The sequence below is a fragment of the Camelus dromedarius genome, chromosome 10, assembly GCF_036321535.1.
Source record: "Camelus dromedarius isolate mCamDro1 chromosome 10, mCamDro1.pat, whole genome shotgun sequence".
Classification (NCBI taxonomy): Eukaryota; Metazoa; Chordata; class Mammalia; order Artiodactyla; family Camelidae; genus Camelus; species Camelus dromedarius.
In genome coordinates, this window is record NC_087445.1 from 62,782,857 (window position 1) to 62,798,660 (window position 15,804).

Below are 15,804 nucleotides of genomic sequence, written 5' to 3' on the forward strand. Positions count from 1 at the left end.
AGAGACAGAGAGACAGACAGAGAGAGAGAGAGAGAGAGAGAGAGAGAGAGAGAGAGAGAGAGAAAACGAGCACGAGGAACCAAAACTCAAGAAATACGGTAGAGAAATTGAGATACTCATATAGAAACAGAAACTAAGAGAGTAACAGAAAGGCAAAGAAGGGATGATTGGAAGAATGGCAGACAAAGCCAGTGAGCTACACAGAAAATACTCACAAGAAAGGGAACACAAGGCAAGGAGAGACAGACAAGATGCAGAGAGGTATGGCAGGGCAAAACAGGAGTGAGAGAGGTAGGAAAGTTGGAAGGGCAAGAGCCCAGGAGGAGAAGACAGAGAACGAGGGTTAGAAAAAAAAATTCATGGCAGAAGTCTGCACTCCCAGAACTCTCCAGCTGGGGTGGATCTAATGCACCTTCATTCTGAAGATGCTGAAACCGTAGGATGAGGAAAGGCTGTGAACGTTACGTGCAAGGTCTCGGAGACAGAAGTGGTGGTAGTGAGATGTGATGCCAGACCTCCTTCCTGAGAGATGGGTCCTCCATGCCCATGTCACCCTAATCTCTCCATCACACCTACTGATGGCACAGATGCGGGGCTTGGTGCCCAGCTGTGCTTAACTAAAACTTGGGGGTCTGGACCCATGCTGTCTTTTCACCCTATTTCTACCCCAAAGGATCCTGAGTGTTTACTCTTTCCGGGGTAATGAGACCCCAACCAGCCTCATAGAGAATAGCTCTTCAGACAATGTTTGCTGAAAAGTAAGTGAGTTATGAATGAGTGAATAAAAATGTGAATGAATGAAAGAACTGATGAATAAATAAGTGAATGAATGATGGTGTATAACAGTGAATGTACAGACGGATAGATAGATGGATGAATGAATAGATGGGATGGAGGAATGGAAGGATGGATGAATAAAGGGAAGAGAGAAGGACAGACGGATGGAGATACAGATTAATGGTTGGACAGAGTGACGGATAACTGAGTGAATCATTGAGGAAGTGAATTAAAGAAAAAGATAAATGAGTTGAATGCTTGGTCAGTAACACTCACTTTGTCAACAACTGCAGCTTTCTAGATAGGTAAGGGAGGCAACCTACAGTTTCATCATTAAAGAATAAAGAGAGCTGGTCTCTAGGACTCTGCATTATAGCTTACGATGACTGCATCCAGATGCATCCCTTTGTGCTGGGGAACAAAGGGAAAAGGAGCCCCCTTTCCCTCTGAGACGAATGGATGAGTCTCAGAACGACTTCCTTTTGCATCTCCAGAAGTGTAGATGCAATTACCCTGGCGTACTCTTTGAAGGAGTGATGATGACACTATTACTAAGGGGTTGCATGGATCCATTAATAAAAAAAATTATATATTATATATACATATATACACAATACACACACTACACACACACACACTTCAGATATGCTAATCTAATATTTCTCAGGAGAGATAGCATGGAATTGAGAAAAGAACACCAGGCAGGGACTCCTATCTTAGTCCTCCTTGCTAACTTGCCACTTTCCCTCTCTGGGTTGCAGATTCTTCCTCAGTAGGATGAATGGTTTTGAATTACTGGCCACCCCGGGCCCTTTAGCACTAGCCCTGTATGATTCTGTGACTCACTGTGGTCATACTCTCCAACGGACGCTTCTAAACCTTAGAATATCAAGGTGAACAACAAACAGACTGGCCTATAAAACACCTGGTTGGCCTGGACAGACGACGCCTGCCTTGCCTCCCAGATCGAAGCCGTCCTGTCTGCTTCATGCTCCCCACACACAAAGCAGGTCTTACTTGTAGAGACCGTCGGGCTCCAGACACTTGAAGATGACGGAGTAGATACTGACTTCAGGGACCTCTCCATGGCTTCGACCAGCTGCTACACAAGATGTGCCCAGGCCAGAGAGTAAGTCATCAGCAAAACTCAGGAATTCTCCTGGAGGGAGACAAAGAGAGATGAGCTCCCCAGCTCAGGCCTTGGTGAGCAGACATGCCTGCTGTTGTCCAAACCCATCAAATGTCTGGATACCATTAGTTAAGAGGATTAATGGGGAGAATGAGCACAGGATATGCAAATGACACAGATCAGTGTCTAGCCCTGATGACTCTTCGTTTAAATTTATCCCTGAATTTTCTCAACTGTAAAGTGGGGATAGTAATACCTACCTTTACAAGGCTGTTCCAAGGCTCAAATGAGGTAAATTATCGTGTAATAAAAATGCATGAAAAGGCAATAACGGGACAGTGCTTTCTGTCTAGAGTCACAATTCCGGCCTTGTCACCGCCATTAACTTCCTCTTAACTCCTAAAGCAAGGCTCTTCCTCCTTGGAATTGCAGTTTCCTTCCTTATATAAAGAAGGAGTTGGGCTAAGGATGTAAAATAGATTTATGTCATACGGTCAGTCTTACGCACTGGTCCTGGATTCATGGAGTGTTGTATTGAGATGGGCAGAGACCAGTCCAGCTAAGGGGGTGGGGAGAGTTCCATGACTGATGAGTGATAAAGGTCATGAGACAAAAAGGGACAGTAGAAGAGCAAGTGCCCCCAATTCCATGATTTCTAAAAGTGAATCCAGCCACTGGATTTGAGGAAACAGCTGAAGTTTACTAGAAATAGGGCTAACAGGATCAGAGGAAGACTAGGAGGCACTGAACGTCTGGAATCTCGGGATCCAGGCTTAGCTTTGTTACGAATTTGCTGTATAGTTTTGGGCAATGAGATTCCCATCTCTGCTCTAGTTTTCTGTAAAGTGAAGGTGCCAGAGTCACTATTATGATTTCCAAATAAATAAATAACAAAATAAAAACACAGATGTGCACAAAGATTAAGTTATGAGGATAAACACTGTAGTACTATTCAAACTAGCAAGAATGTAAACACAACTAAATGTTCAATGATACGGAAGCAGCAATATCAATTATAGTTCAATGATGCAAGGGAATATTTTATAGCCATTAAAAATAATATTGTGGAAAAATATGAAGTTACTTGAAAGGATATTCATGACATAGAAAGTTCAAAAACAGGTTACACTATTACAGAATAATTTAATTTTGGTGGAAATTTTACACATACATCTATTTAGAAAAAGAAGAAATACAGCAAATGCATAATAGTAGCTTTGTCTGGAAAATGAGATAATGGGTACTTTTTCTCTCGTATTTTTGCTTATCTCTATTTTTAAAAGTATCTACAATGAACATGTACTGCTTTTGCAGGAAGAAAAAAAATCAATAAAAATTACTTAAAAATAGATAAAGTAAATGAGCCAGACTAAACGGGCTCTAAATTCTCTCCCAGTTCTAAATCTGGATGATTTAGGAGCAAAGGAGGCATGTGAGGTATTTTATACCATATGGTATGAAAGTCTATGAGGCTTCCCAACTGTTGATTCCTTGTTTTCCTTCATGCCTGGGATGAAAGGCCTTACACTCTCTCCCTGCTTAGATTCTCAGCAATAAACAAGAGGAGGATGTCCATCCAACTACCTTCTCTCTACTTGGGATTAAGGACAGTCTCATATGACAGACCCACCATAAAATACTAATGTTGGTTCTAGTGTCTGAGAAGACAGGGAACTGGATGAACAGACTTTACAGATCACCTCCATGTGGTCCTTTAAAGAAAAGTTTCATCCTTTACTGGCAAGTGACTCATGTAACACTTGTCCGTTGGAACTACCTAGACAGTCCTAGGATTCTATCATGTGTTTGTCCCTACAGTCCCACATAGCAGATCTGATGAGTAGTGTTTCTGTTTTCCCTTTTTCACAAAGACAACACACAGTTCACAGACTTGACATGTAAATGCCAGAGCAAGTGTCTGAACCAGCCTAATGTCAGTGACACACAAGTTCAGCTGCTGCCGTCAGACAGACTTGGGACTGCAGTCACATTCCACCATTTATTACAAGTCTCTTAACTTCTCAAATCTCAGTTTTCCTTTCTGCAGCAAGGTGTCAATGACTCTTTCATGAGTTTGGAGTCTAGAAAGACTGAGTCTAGCAAGAAAGTCTGTCTAGAACCAGAGATTTTGCTAGAAAATGAAGAGGTAAATTAAACCTTTTTTCATCACAAATTTTGACAGCCCCTATTTCTTCCGTAGGCTTCTCATGTCAAACTTCTTCCACAACAAAATCATAAACCAACAATGTCTTCCCGTAGGTACCAAAGCAGAACAATGTATGGGGTGAAAAACAGAAGGGGGAAAGGGGGATTATTCACTGGATGGAGTAAGGGCTTTGTTTCTCTTGTTTTTTCAGGATTGCAAGTCTGGCTGCTGACATTTGTTTTCTTTGAGCTTGGATCCATGACTGTCTGCCTTTCAATTTGTTTCCAGATAGCCATAAAAAGAGCTGGCCCTTCATAAGGGAATTCAGCATGCTTGTGGCCTGTATTAACTAACTGTCTTCAAGCCAAAAGGTGGTTGACATTCATTTTCAAATGGGCATAGCTCTCCAGATACTTCCATGCATTTTAGAATAATTTAGACCATGGACAAAAGCCCCATAAAAATGTCTGGTCAGGAAGATCGGTACACAGTTGTAAGGTTTACAGTTTTAGATCAAGAGAAGAAACTGGATAATGTGGAGTATACAAGTAGTCTTATCAAGGACATTATAAGGGTTATTTAGTGTCCAATTCTGTTTGGGATATGGAGATATATATATATATATATATATATATAAATAAATAAATAAATAAATAAATATAAAATAACCTTCAAATGAAAAGGGTTAATATGACATAGGAAACTGATATTTTAGTACCAACTTTTATTTTTCCCATTTAATCCTCACAACATTCAGTCTTAATAAGTTAAATGTTAGTATTTCCGTGGTAAAGCTGAAGTTCAGCTCACAAGTTTAGGAAGAGACAGAACTGAGATTTGAACACATACCCTTCTAATTCCAAAGCCATACCTTTTCTTTTATGCTATGCTGCCTCCTAGAGAAAGTTAAAAAAAATGATAGTGTTACAAAGCAAGCTTTCTTGATTCTTTTCAATTTGCGATTGAATGCATGCCACTCTCGTAGCTCTACGGGCTTGGGAAATAAAACAATAAAAGAAATGGTCCCTGACCTTCTACAGCTTGTAATCTGACAACAGGAAGGGTTGTTAAATACAAGAACAGACCCATAAAGTAAACTGCAAGACTGCTTGTTTTGGATCCCCAGTCCAGGTTTAAATGGAACCTAGAAGGAGACAAGTGAAGGACTCCTCGCTGTCCTTCGTCACCTAGTGGAGGGGGACTAAGAAAGGCCTGGGGGCTTCTCTATGCACAAATGCGAATCAGTGCAATTCAACACGCGCACTGCGGTTCCACAATGTATCACAGCCCACATCTGGCAGTGGTATCATGGAATGAACAATATGGCGCAGCGGTGAAGAGACTGGGCTCTGATTAACTCCTGATACATTCCCGCTTACAGCTTTCCCTGGGCAGGTTTCTTGACTCTCTGTGTCCATTTCATCATATGTTAAATGGGTATAATAACGGCACCTAATCTAACAGTATTGCTCTAAATATCATATCAAATACAGTACATGTGTATTGCTTACAGATCAGTTCACACATCTGACATGCAGTAAGAGCTCAAAAAATGTATCAGCTCTCATTGTTATTATTGCTGTCATCACGACAGAGGAGAGACATAAGGACCCTTAGAGATTATTTTTGTCCAACCTGCTCCTTTTCCAGGTGACAAAACTGAAGCCCAGATTTAAAAAAAAAAAGGGGGGGGGCATATCCATGGCCATACACAGAGTGGGAGGTAGACCTGGAACCAAACTGGGTCTCAAAACTTGATCTCTTGACACCTACAGCTTATGAGATAATTCATATCGGCCAGGGTATGAGATAATATCACTGAGAACTGAAGAGCCTCCAGAGCCCAGGCTCCTCAGTTTCTGACCACCTCTATTCAGCATGACTGTGAGCTGTATTTACTAGGCATTTACTAAGTGCCAGGCACTGTACAAGGCACACAGGTCCATCCCGCCGTCTTCTTAAAATTGGAATCTCCGAGAAAGACAGAACGCCCAGGAGAGGCAGGAGGAGGGGTTCAATATGTTTCACGGACGCAATACATCCTAACTGCGGTTTGTGGATGTGAATATCTAGAACTCCGGGGTAAGAAGAAACATACACGTGGTGGCGGCTGAAGCCTGTCTTCTCTATACCCACACTAACCTTCAACCAGATCAGCTCCAGCTTGACCTATTTCAGTTACTAATGGTCCATGTTTTATGTAGGTTGGGAATAGAAACTGTTTTTAAAACCCTGGCTTCAAAGTTCTACTGCTTAAAATGTTTGAATCCTAAAACCCTGCCACATTCCCTGATAGGAATATAGAGATACAGGAATGCTGCAGCCCCATTCAAGGCTTCGCAGCTACTCCCAGGCAGGGTCCAGAACCCAAACCCGGCTCTTCTGCCTCTACGCACCGTGCGCCTCCCACTAGGACACTCCGCCCAGGGCACCTCTGTCCCCTCCTCCCTAGGATGTCCTTACAGCCGCGTGGCTGAGCCCTTCCAGACCCAGGCTGCTACCGCCGCCTCGCCCATGCCTGTCCAAGACTCTAACATTCTTTTTCTGTTTTTCTTTCCTTGAAAACAGATAGGGAGTTGGGAGTTGCTGTACAGGAATGCGCCTGTTCCCCATTATGGCTCTTCTGGGGCTGTAACCCGAGTGGGCTTGGGCCAGACCCCCACACATTTCTTTATCCACTCAGACGCGAGCCTTGCTCTCATTACCATCCCCAGAAAAGGTCAATCACAATTCTGCTGAACCTTCAGAACCAACCCAACAAAGCACAGAGCGATTGTTCTAAAGGTCCCACCCCCTGCCTCAGTTCTCTCTCCCCCTCCCCTTTCATCACTCCCTCAGTCCTCCTCCTCCTGTTTCTCCCTCCACCCCCCTTCTCTCTCCCTCTCTCTGCTTCTGACTGAGTTGAGGTCACAGTCAAAGCCGGCCACAAGAGCAAATTGAAAACAGGTTGGGAGAAAAGCAGCAAAGAAATTCCAAAATGGAAGGGGCGGGAGCAGAGAGTTATTTAGCCCAGGTGGGGAGAAAGGTCCCTGCCCAGGACTCCGCACTCTTTTCAGGAAACGCCAAGGGGATTTAGAGGCCACTCTGGGCCTGGCCTCTCTCTAACCTACGGATGCTCTTGGCCGCAGTGCCCAGGGAGAAGCTGGGCTCTGCCTTTCCCCACCTTTTCTTTCCTTGGGCAAATTCAGACATTGACTCTGAGACCTTGTCAGTGACAAAACACATCTTCGAGGGCCTCACGCTATTCAGCTGCAGTTGGCTTGCTTCTTCCAAAACACACTGTTATTTTAAATTAGGAGAACCAGTGTGTGATGGTTCTCACATTTACTGTCATGGCAGTATGGGGCAGGAACAAGAGAATGGGTTTGGGAGGCAGATGAGATCCAGTTTTGAAGCTGGGCTCCCCCACTTATGAACTGTATTATCTAGGGATGGGTGATTAATCTCTCAGAGACAATTTCTTCATCTGGAAAGTAGGTAATCATGAGAGAATCAGCAAGGAATAAATCAGATAATATATGCAGTGTACCTGCTACGTGAATGGTTTACGGGTGTCAGCGCTCCCTCACTCCTGCTGCCTCATCCTCACCATGTCTCATCAGTTTGTCTGATGGCAAAAGTTTTAGTGATCAAACTCAACTGGTTTTAGATACATTATACAATATCTCATTCCATAGAACTTTCCCCCTTTTCTGGGGTAAAATGAACTAATTTTAAAAGGAATAAAGAAAGGAAGGAGAAAAGGAAGGAGGGAAGGAAGGGAGGCAGTTAAGGAGAGAGCGGAAGAAAATGTTCATTTAGCTCTTATTACATGATGTCAACAGTGCTAGACATTTTTACTTAATTGTCTTGATTAAACATTCAAAACAACCTTGTCTTGATTAATATTCAGTACAACCTAATGAACTAGGTTAATTGTGCTTTTAGAAATGAGGGAACAGTGTCAAGGAAAGTTAGATGCCTTGCCTAACAAGATCCACCATCTACCATTCCTAAACGGTAGAGAAAAAGGGAGAACCAGGACATTTGTGATCCAAAGTCTGTGCTTTTCCTTGTGCACTACTGTGAGATGCTTTCAGTGGGAGTTGTACTTTGGTCACCTCTGTGTCACCAGTACCCAGCACAGGGTTGGCCATGTAGGTATTTGTGGAATTCTGTGAAATCAAACTTCAGAATTGAAGCCTGGATCCACCTTCATCTCCCCAACCCCAGCACCTGTCATGGGAACCTTCTTTTGGGGGAACCAGGCTGCCTCCTGCATGATCTCTTTCAGGAGTACACAGGGCTCCTGTGGCACAGGAGAGAACGGATTGCCAAAAAAGGTGACAAAGTGTAGCAAGTATCTACTGAGAGCCCGTGTGCCAGGTGTTGTGCTGAGGGACTTCTGGCTCATCCACACACCAGTCCTCACATGGTTTGACCTGCTCTAAAACCTGTCTCCTTTCACTAACAGCACCCCAGTTTTCCACCCCAATTTCAGTCCATATGATTTCAGTCCATATGGAAGCCACGGCTTCCTCCCTCCTCCAGAGATGCGTATGTGATGATGGCGTGAAGGTCCATGTTAGAGACCAATGACAGATGAAGAAGTGACCCAGGCCTGATGAGCCAGACTCACTCCTGGGACAGAGACGAAGTACCGATGACATCATCTGAAGCCTTGGATCAGCTGTGTCTGAAGCCAGATATAGCCTTGGATATTTCAAATACATGACTCAGTATTTTCCCTTTTCTGTCAGGGCTAGTTTCCATTTGTTTTCTGTTACTTGCAACCAGAAGTCCTACCAGGTACAGATCCTGTGAGGTTGATTTTATGATTGTCATTTTATAAATGAAAAATAAAAAGTATCCACAGGTCTTCAGCAAGTTGCCCAAGGTCACACTCCATCTAAATATAACAAGGCTGGACTTTAAATCCTGAGCTGTCAGACTCCAAAACCTCTGAGCCTTTCCCATCGTGAAACACTGCGTAGGCAAAGGATACAAAGATTCTATTATGCAATAAATCACAGTATTTCCAATGTCCTGCTTCCTCTAGCCTTGTCTTCTGACCTCACTGCCTGTGTTCCCTTCCTCATTCACTCACTCTAGTCATGCTGGCATTCTTCCTCCTCCTCTAACACAACAAGCATGCTCCTACCACAGGGCCTTTGCACCTGTGGTCTCCATGCCTGCAGAGTTCTTCCTCATATCCTTACCCAGATCACTGCTTAAATGTCACTGTCTCAGGAAGGCCTTCTCCAGCTACTCAGTCTAATCTAATCATTCTCTATCCCCTATCCCTACTTTATTTCAATTCATAAAACACATTAATCTCTCTCATATACTGAGGAATCAATGTACTGTCTGTATCCCATGACCAAGAGACTTTATTCACTTAGCAAGGTGCCTATACACAGCATGCTCTCCAAAATATTTGTCTAGGGAATGACTGTATTTACTGTGTACTGTATACCAAGCCGATGCTGGGAACACAGCACAAAGAATGTCTTAGTTTGTATTCCCTGGAAAGCAGAGTCTAAGAGAAGGGTTTGGGTGCAGATGGTTCATTTGGGAGGTGATTCCAAGCAGTGGGCATGAAGGAGAAGGGAAGAATGAGACAAAGGAGAAGGGAAGAATGAGACAGAGAAGAGGAAAAGTCACATCAACATAGAGGTGCATCGTTAAGTTTGCTGCTGTGAGTGACCTTCTGAGGAGTGAGCAGGGCATCTCCCAGAATTGTCTGGCTGAGCTGGAGCACCTATCCCCCGACTCCTGATGGGCATCTGTCGAGAGCCTCCGGGGAAAGTGAACTTCCCTCACTTCTTCTAGTGCGGCATGCTTACAGGCGGAGGGAGCGCCCTCGGTCTTGTACAAGGCCACGAGACAGAGCGGAAGTGTGCATTTGAGGTCACTGGCAGCACAAGGGCGGCCTGGGTGCGCACCACAGCTGCAGCCGAGATGCCCACGGGCCAGGTGGCTGCTACAAAGACCCAATCTCTTGCCTTTGAAGAATTTATAGAAAGAGCAACTGATAAGCCTTCCTGACTAGGGGTCCACTGTTGAAACAGTCCACAGACAGTTACCCCCCCACCTGCCAGGGGAAGGACCACACACCACCGACACAGTCTTGAGCCCCCTCCCTGCGGTGCTCATGGCTTAGCAAAGTACAATTGCAATGGCTGCTTTCATGGGCGACCCGAGGAAGAGTCTTACAACTTACTATTGATACAGAATGTAATAATATTAACCTCAGCATTAATATGCACTTGGCTAATCGAGTCTGCCCTTTTCTACAGCTGGATTACTTAGGGCCATAAAAGCCCTCGTCATCCCCACCATCTCAGGACAAATGATGCTAACACATTTGGCTGGAGTGGGTATTGCTAACATGCGTGCGAGGCCGATCTGGGGACCGGTCTGCGGAGGAGGAGAGGGTGGAAGGAGAGCCAACCCCCACCGCCCTCACCATCACTCTCTGGGGACCACAGTGGGTGTTTACAGCCGTCACAGCACTCATCCATGGAGGGATGTCTTTCTTTCCTTTTTCAAATCGCGTTCTTAAACCTTCCACTGTGGTGAATTGGAAAGAACCTACTGTGCAAAATGTGCTTCTCATCAGATTCTCGGTTCCCCGAACACTCCCAGCTTTCTCTGGGCCTGACTCTCCATTCAGCATCTCCCTCTCTGTGCAAAGAGGCAGAAACCTTGTGTGCTGACGGGGGGCCCTGACAGCCCCTCGGACCACAGATGTGATGAAACAGCATATAATCTGGCAGAGCTGGGGTTGTTATTCACATTTTTTCAGGGAGAGAAGAGAAGGCTCAGAGAGTTGGGGCGTGCTGCCCAACCACACAGCTACTACAAAGCAAAGCTGGGACTCGAACCTGGGCTGAACCAGTTCCAGGGCCTGTGGTTTTTCCACCACAACACGCACCTCCTAATTGTGTCTCTGGGGCCCTCAGTCTCCTCGTCTCTAAAGGGAGGACTTCCATATCCACGCTGCAAGGGGCTCATGAGGAGTGAATATTAAATTAAGTCCATAAAAATCAAGAAAGTGCTTCCTAATCTGCGAAGTGTGATGCACATGTCAAAGACTGCTGTTAGGGGACAGCCACAGAGTGTCACTTAAGATGGTAAAAATATCAGGTAGGGGATTCCGGAGCTAGAAGGAGGGAGCAGAGGCCATCCTCTGGGAGGCACAGAGGAATAACTGTTGGTGTTCAGCCCCAGAGACACCCCAGGGCACAAAGTGTGATGATGAAGGACCTTTATGGACTTGGGAACATACCTGTCGGTGACACAAAGAAAGTCCTGTGTCACAGGAAAGGAGAAAGGTGCTGGGGGTATGAAGATGCTATAATGCAGGGAAATCTAGGGCTAGCTTCCTGAGATCAGAGCCTCTGGACTCTTCCCAGCTCTGAACTGGCTTCTCTTCCTTCATTCTGGCTGAAGTCTCACCTCCTCAGAACCACCCCCCACCGCCACCTGCCCCGCACCACGCTCCCTAAAGCAGACACATTCCACCTAGCTCAATTACTGTTCATCACAGGACATTTGATTCTCCTCTGAGCACTAGTGACGACCCGTGGTTACTACAGTTGTTCATTCACTTCGTTATTTTCACTTGATTCCTAAAATGTTAGCTCCGTGAGTTCAGCAGCCTTGCCCATCTTGTTCTGTCTTGTTTGTGGTCTCCCCAGTGACTAGCAGAGTGAAGGACACGGTAGCCATTCACCAAAGAGCCACTGACTGGATCAGGGAGGGGTGAGGCTGCAGAGGTAAGCAACTAATGACTCAGTCAAGGCTTTGTAAACATCTTGGGACAACTTAAGTTTCCGCTCATATCTAGTATCTTTCCAAAAACTTTTCTTGGTCGCCCCTCCATGCAGCAAGAGTCAGGTCCTCCTCTGAGTTCCCATCATGGTCCTTAACCCACTGTTCTGTGATCATCTGCTCAGTGTCTCCCTCCTCAGTGACTGGGAGGACCTATGGGAAGGGACCTGGCCTGCCTTACTCACCATCTGCGCCCTGCGATGGGTGTGCAGAACAAGCAAGTCAGTGAATGAGCAAGACTTCCTTTCCAGCTGGCCCACGAGGGGAGCGGTGGGCTAGGGTTCCTTGTGCAGCAACCTTTGAATTGTGTCAGAAAGAGCAATCCCAGGAGGCCAGCAGATCTTGCATGAAAAAGCAATGAATCAGGAGTCAGAGGACATGAGCTGCACCCCTGCCTCCCTGTGAGACTCTCTACAAATCAGTTACCCGTCTCTGCCACTGCAAATGGCCAGGATGGAAGGAGAGTGTGTCAGGTGCTCCCCCATCTTTTCCCTGATCCAGGTAACCCCAGTGTTGCGACCCCTCTTTATTTTCCTCTGTTCACACCTATTACTCTGCTTCCTCAGTCCCAGTTCCCTGAGCTCTGTCTAGTTGTCAGACGCCCCCCACAACTCAGGAAATTTCCTTCATTAATATTACTGCTTCCTGATCTCTGCCCACCTCTGGCATTTCTGCGCAGCCAAGCCGTCTGCTGCATCGCCTCAGCATGAACTGGCTGCCCATGAACCCTTTGACTCTTGTCTCTACAATGAGAAATGCCTTTCTCTTCCTACAGCCCTCTCCTTTTGTAAAGCCCTTTACAGTTTGCATTGCATGCCTCCCTACCTCCTCATCATATTTAAACTTTACAAATGCTTTACAAATAAGGTGGGCAAGACAAGATGGAAGTGAAAAGTCCCATTCTACAGAAGGGGAAATTGAAGCTTGGGAAAGCGTATTGGGGCTGGATCGCACATTTCCTGACTCTTGACTGGTGCATTACCCTGTGCTCTTGTCTTCTCATCCAGACTGTGAGCCCAATCATGAACAATATAGCTTTACAGGCACCCCTGTAGTGAGTAACGAGGCACTAACCCTTACTGTGCCCTCCACACACTACTGACTTAGACAATTATATTTACTAAGACACCAGTACCAGATCCCCTGTGGGGAGGGAAAAGTAGCAGAAAAGGCAGTATCGTACTCAGTCCTGGTTTTAAAACCTGACTTGGCTAAATGACTCTTCCAAGCAAGTCACTTAATCTCTCTAAGCCTCATTTTTCTTCACCTGTAAAATTGATGTGAAAATGCTGATATTAAGGGAATCAATGGAATCATAGTAAGAATTAATTTAAGTAGTTAGCACAGTGCCTCACACATGGTAAACATTCAACAAATGGCAGCTTTATTGTGGCTGGTACTGTTACGAAAAATGCCAATTAACAAAACATTTCATATAGGGTAAGTAGAGAGGAGAAATTTAACAATCCAAGGAGAGTGAATTACCCCTGTGAATTTAGCACTTCCTGCTCCTTCCAGATCAGAACTGCATAAACTGTCCACCCAGAGGTTAAAAACTGCTGAATGCCCAAAGCTTCCCCCCTTTTCTAAATATAAGCCTCAAAGCCTGGGGTTAGCAGATAGCTGGAATATCTTCAATAGATAAGGGAGCCTGTTTTGTCTTTCTTCTTTCCCCTTGGGGGGAAATCTAAGCTTCAAGCCCAATCTGACCAGGACCCTCTGAAGGTAGCCTCTGGGGACCCCATCAAGGCACCAGGGAGGATAGAATGAGATCCTGAGTCCATTCCATTACCCAACCCACTTCCCCACCACACTTGCACACGCACGTACACACAAACGCACACATCTCTCCCCACCCCATCCCTGTGCTCAGGCCCTACAGCAGGCCTCCAGGAAGGTGGAGAGAAGGCCAGCAAAGATGAGTCAGGTTTTCTGGTCGTGCAAGCAACACCGTTCCACCGGGCTGAGGTGAATCACTGAGAAGGAGGTGGGAACTGGGGGGTGGCAGAAAGAGGTAGACTTCCAAATGAGAGAGACAGAGACACAGAGACAGACAGACAGAGACAGAGAAGGACAGAGATGGAACTAACACAGACAGTCAGAAAGAGAACCACAGCCAGGAAATACTAAGAAACAGAGAGGCTGGAGTAGAAATTGACAGTGACAGAACAGAATAGAGAGAGAGTAAAAGGGAGAAAGAGTCAGAGACAGGTGGGGAGAGGGGAAGGAAGACAGATACAGGTAGAGATCAAAACAGAAATGGAGACAGAAGGAGACCAAGATTAAAAGAAACAGGGAGGGAGGGAGGGAGAAAGGAGGGAAGGATGGAAGGGAGGAAGAAAGAAAGAAAGGGAGGAAGGAAAGAAAGGAAGAAGGAAGGGAGAGAGGGAGGGAGGGAGGGAGGGAAGAAACTACCTGAAAAGAGAACAAGACAAGACCAAAAAAAAAAAAAAAAAAAACCCCGCAGGGGCAGAGAGCTGTAGAGAGTCAGAGAGCTGGAGGCTGAGGACCAGCCCTGCAAGATGAGGGACGGAGGATGCCCTGGCTCTCCTTCTCATCCCATTCTCCATGGCCCTACCCAGCGCCCAGAGGAGACAGACCTTGGGCCCAGAGGGAGGATGCTGCTCCCTTCCCTCTTCAGCTTTGGACCAAAAACTAAGACCATCAAAAGCCCTGTTTTCTCACAGCCTGGCTGGAGGAGGGCCTTGGGGTCCCTCTTAAATCCCACCGGGAGAGGTGACTTTCTGAAGAGGCCCAGAGGTCAGAAGGGTTTCCACCAGAAACAGGCGCCCTTAAGCATCTGACCAGGGTAGTGACCTCCGGTCCCACCTATCCCAGGGGAAGTGATCTGGAAGATAAAGGAGGGAGAGTGAGTGGGTGACAGTCATTTTCATCCAAATCCTTCACCGACCCCTCCCACACACAGATTTTTTTTCTCACTCTCTACTCAAATGACTCCCTGGCCTTGCCATTTATATTAAAATTTTCCTTTAAATAGAGAAGGGGAAACAAGTTCTCTCTTCAGTCCACAATGAGAGCTATAAAAGGGTTTTTAAGCTTGGAAAATTTGGCTGGTCAGTTTTTCCTACTGTTTAATACATGCCTTAGGTTACACTGAATGGGTAAACATGGTTTATAAGAGTCTAATTCATACCTAACTCTGTGAGTTTATAGCCATGTATATACATATATTATATTATAATATATAAAGTATATTATACCTATATAATATTTGCATTTATATAGCATATATATGTAAAACATTTGTATATATGCATGGATATATACACATATACATATATACAATACATATATTTTTTTACATATACACAAAAAGCACACACATGAATACTCACATATATGAATGTCTGTGTGTGTAAAAGCAATCCCTTAAATTTATACAGCTCCTTAGAATTTACAGAGCCCTCTCATTTGATCCTCACAAACCTGGGAGGTAGACAGGGTAGGATTATTGCCCCCAGTTTACTGGTACCTGTGGTGAAGGCAAAGTCCCCAGGCACCCGAGTCCTCCAAGGGATCACAGCCCACGTCACATTTCCCCTCTCCACAGTCAAGCAGACTGACTTCATGAGCACAGGTCAGGTGGTGCCCACTCTGGACATGCAAGGACCCAAAGGCAAGGGAAGCCTGAGGCATCACCAGCTCAGGGCTTCACTTTACAGGCTGGAGGACTGATGCTCAGAGAGTCACTGCTAGGCTATATGATACCTCTGTGCAAATTAGAAAAAAATCCCTTCCTTTAGACACCTTCTTTCTATGTACCTGAAAATAGCCTTAGCACTCCGATTTCTTAGAACAAGACACCTGATCAATGATTACTACATGTTTGCGATGTCTACAGTTGGAATGGCGAGCTTTTACATGTGGTAGCATTCTGCATTGCAAAACCTGTCCGACTGTATGTGGTGTTCCTAGA

General features: G+C 45.3%; 1 protein-coding gene across 7 annotated transcripts in view; it reads right to left on the reverse strand.

The window, feature by feature from the left end:
• ASTN2 (astrotactin 2) overlaps window positions 1-15,804 on the reverse strand; it is an 849,846-nt gene that overhangs the window by 98,170 nt on the left and 735,872 nt on the right. For all 7 annotated transcript variants that reach the window (XR_010382793.1, XR_010382792.1, XR_010382791.1 and 4 more), the window contains one exon: window positions 1,795-1,936. Coding sequence is in view for 4 of the 7 variants with exons in the window: in XM_064490458.1 (XP_064346528.1) it covers window positions 1,795-1,936 (142 nt within the window). In the remaining 3 variants the exon portion in view is untranslated. The remainder of the gene's footprint in view (window positions 1-1,794; window positions 1,937-15,804) is intronic.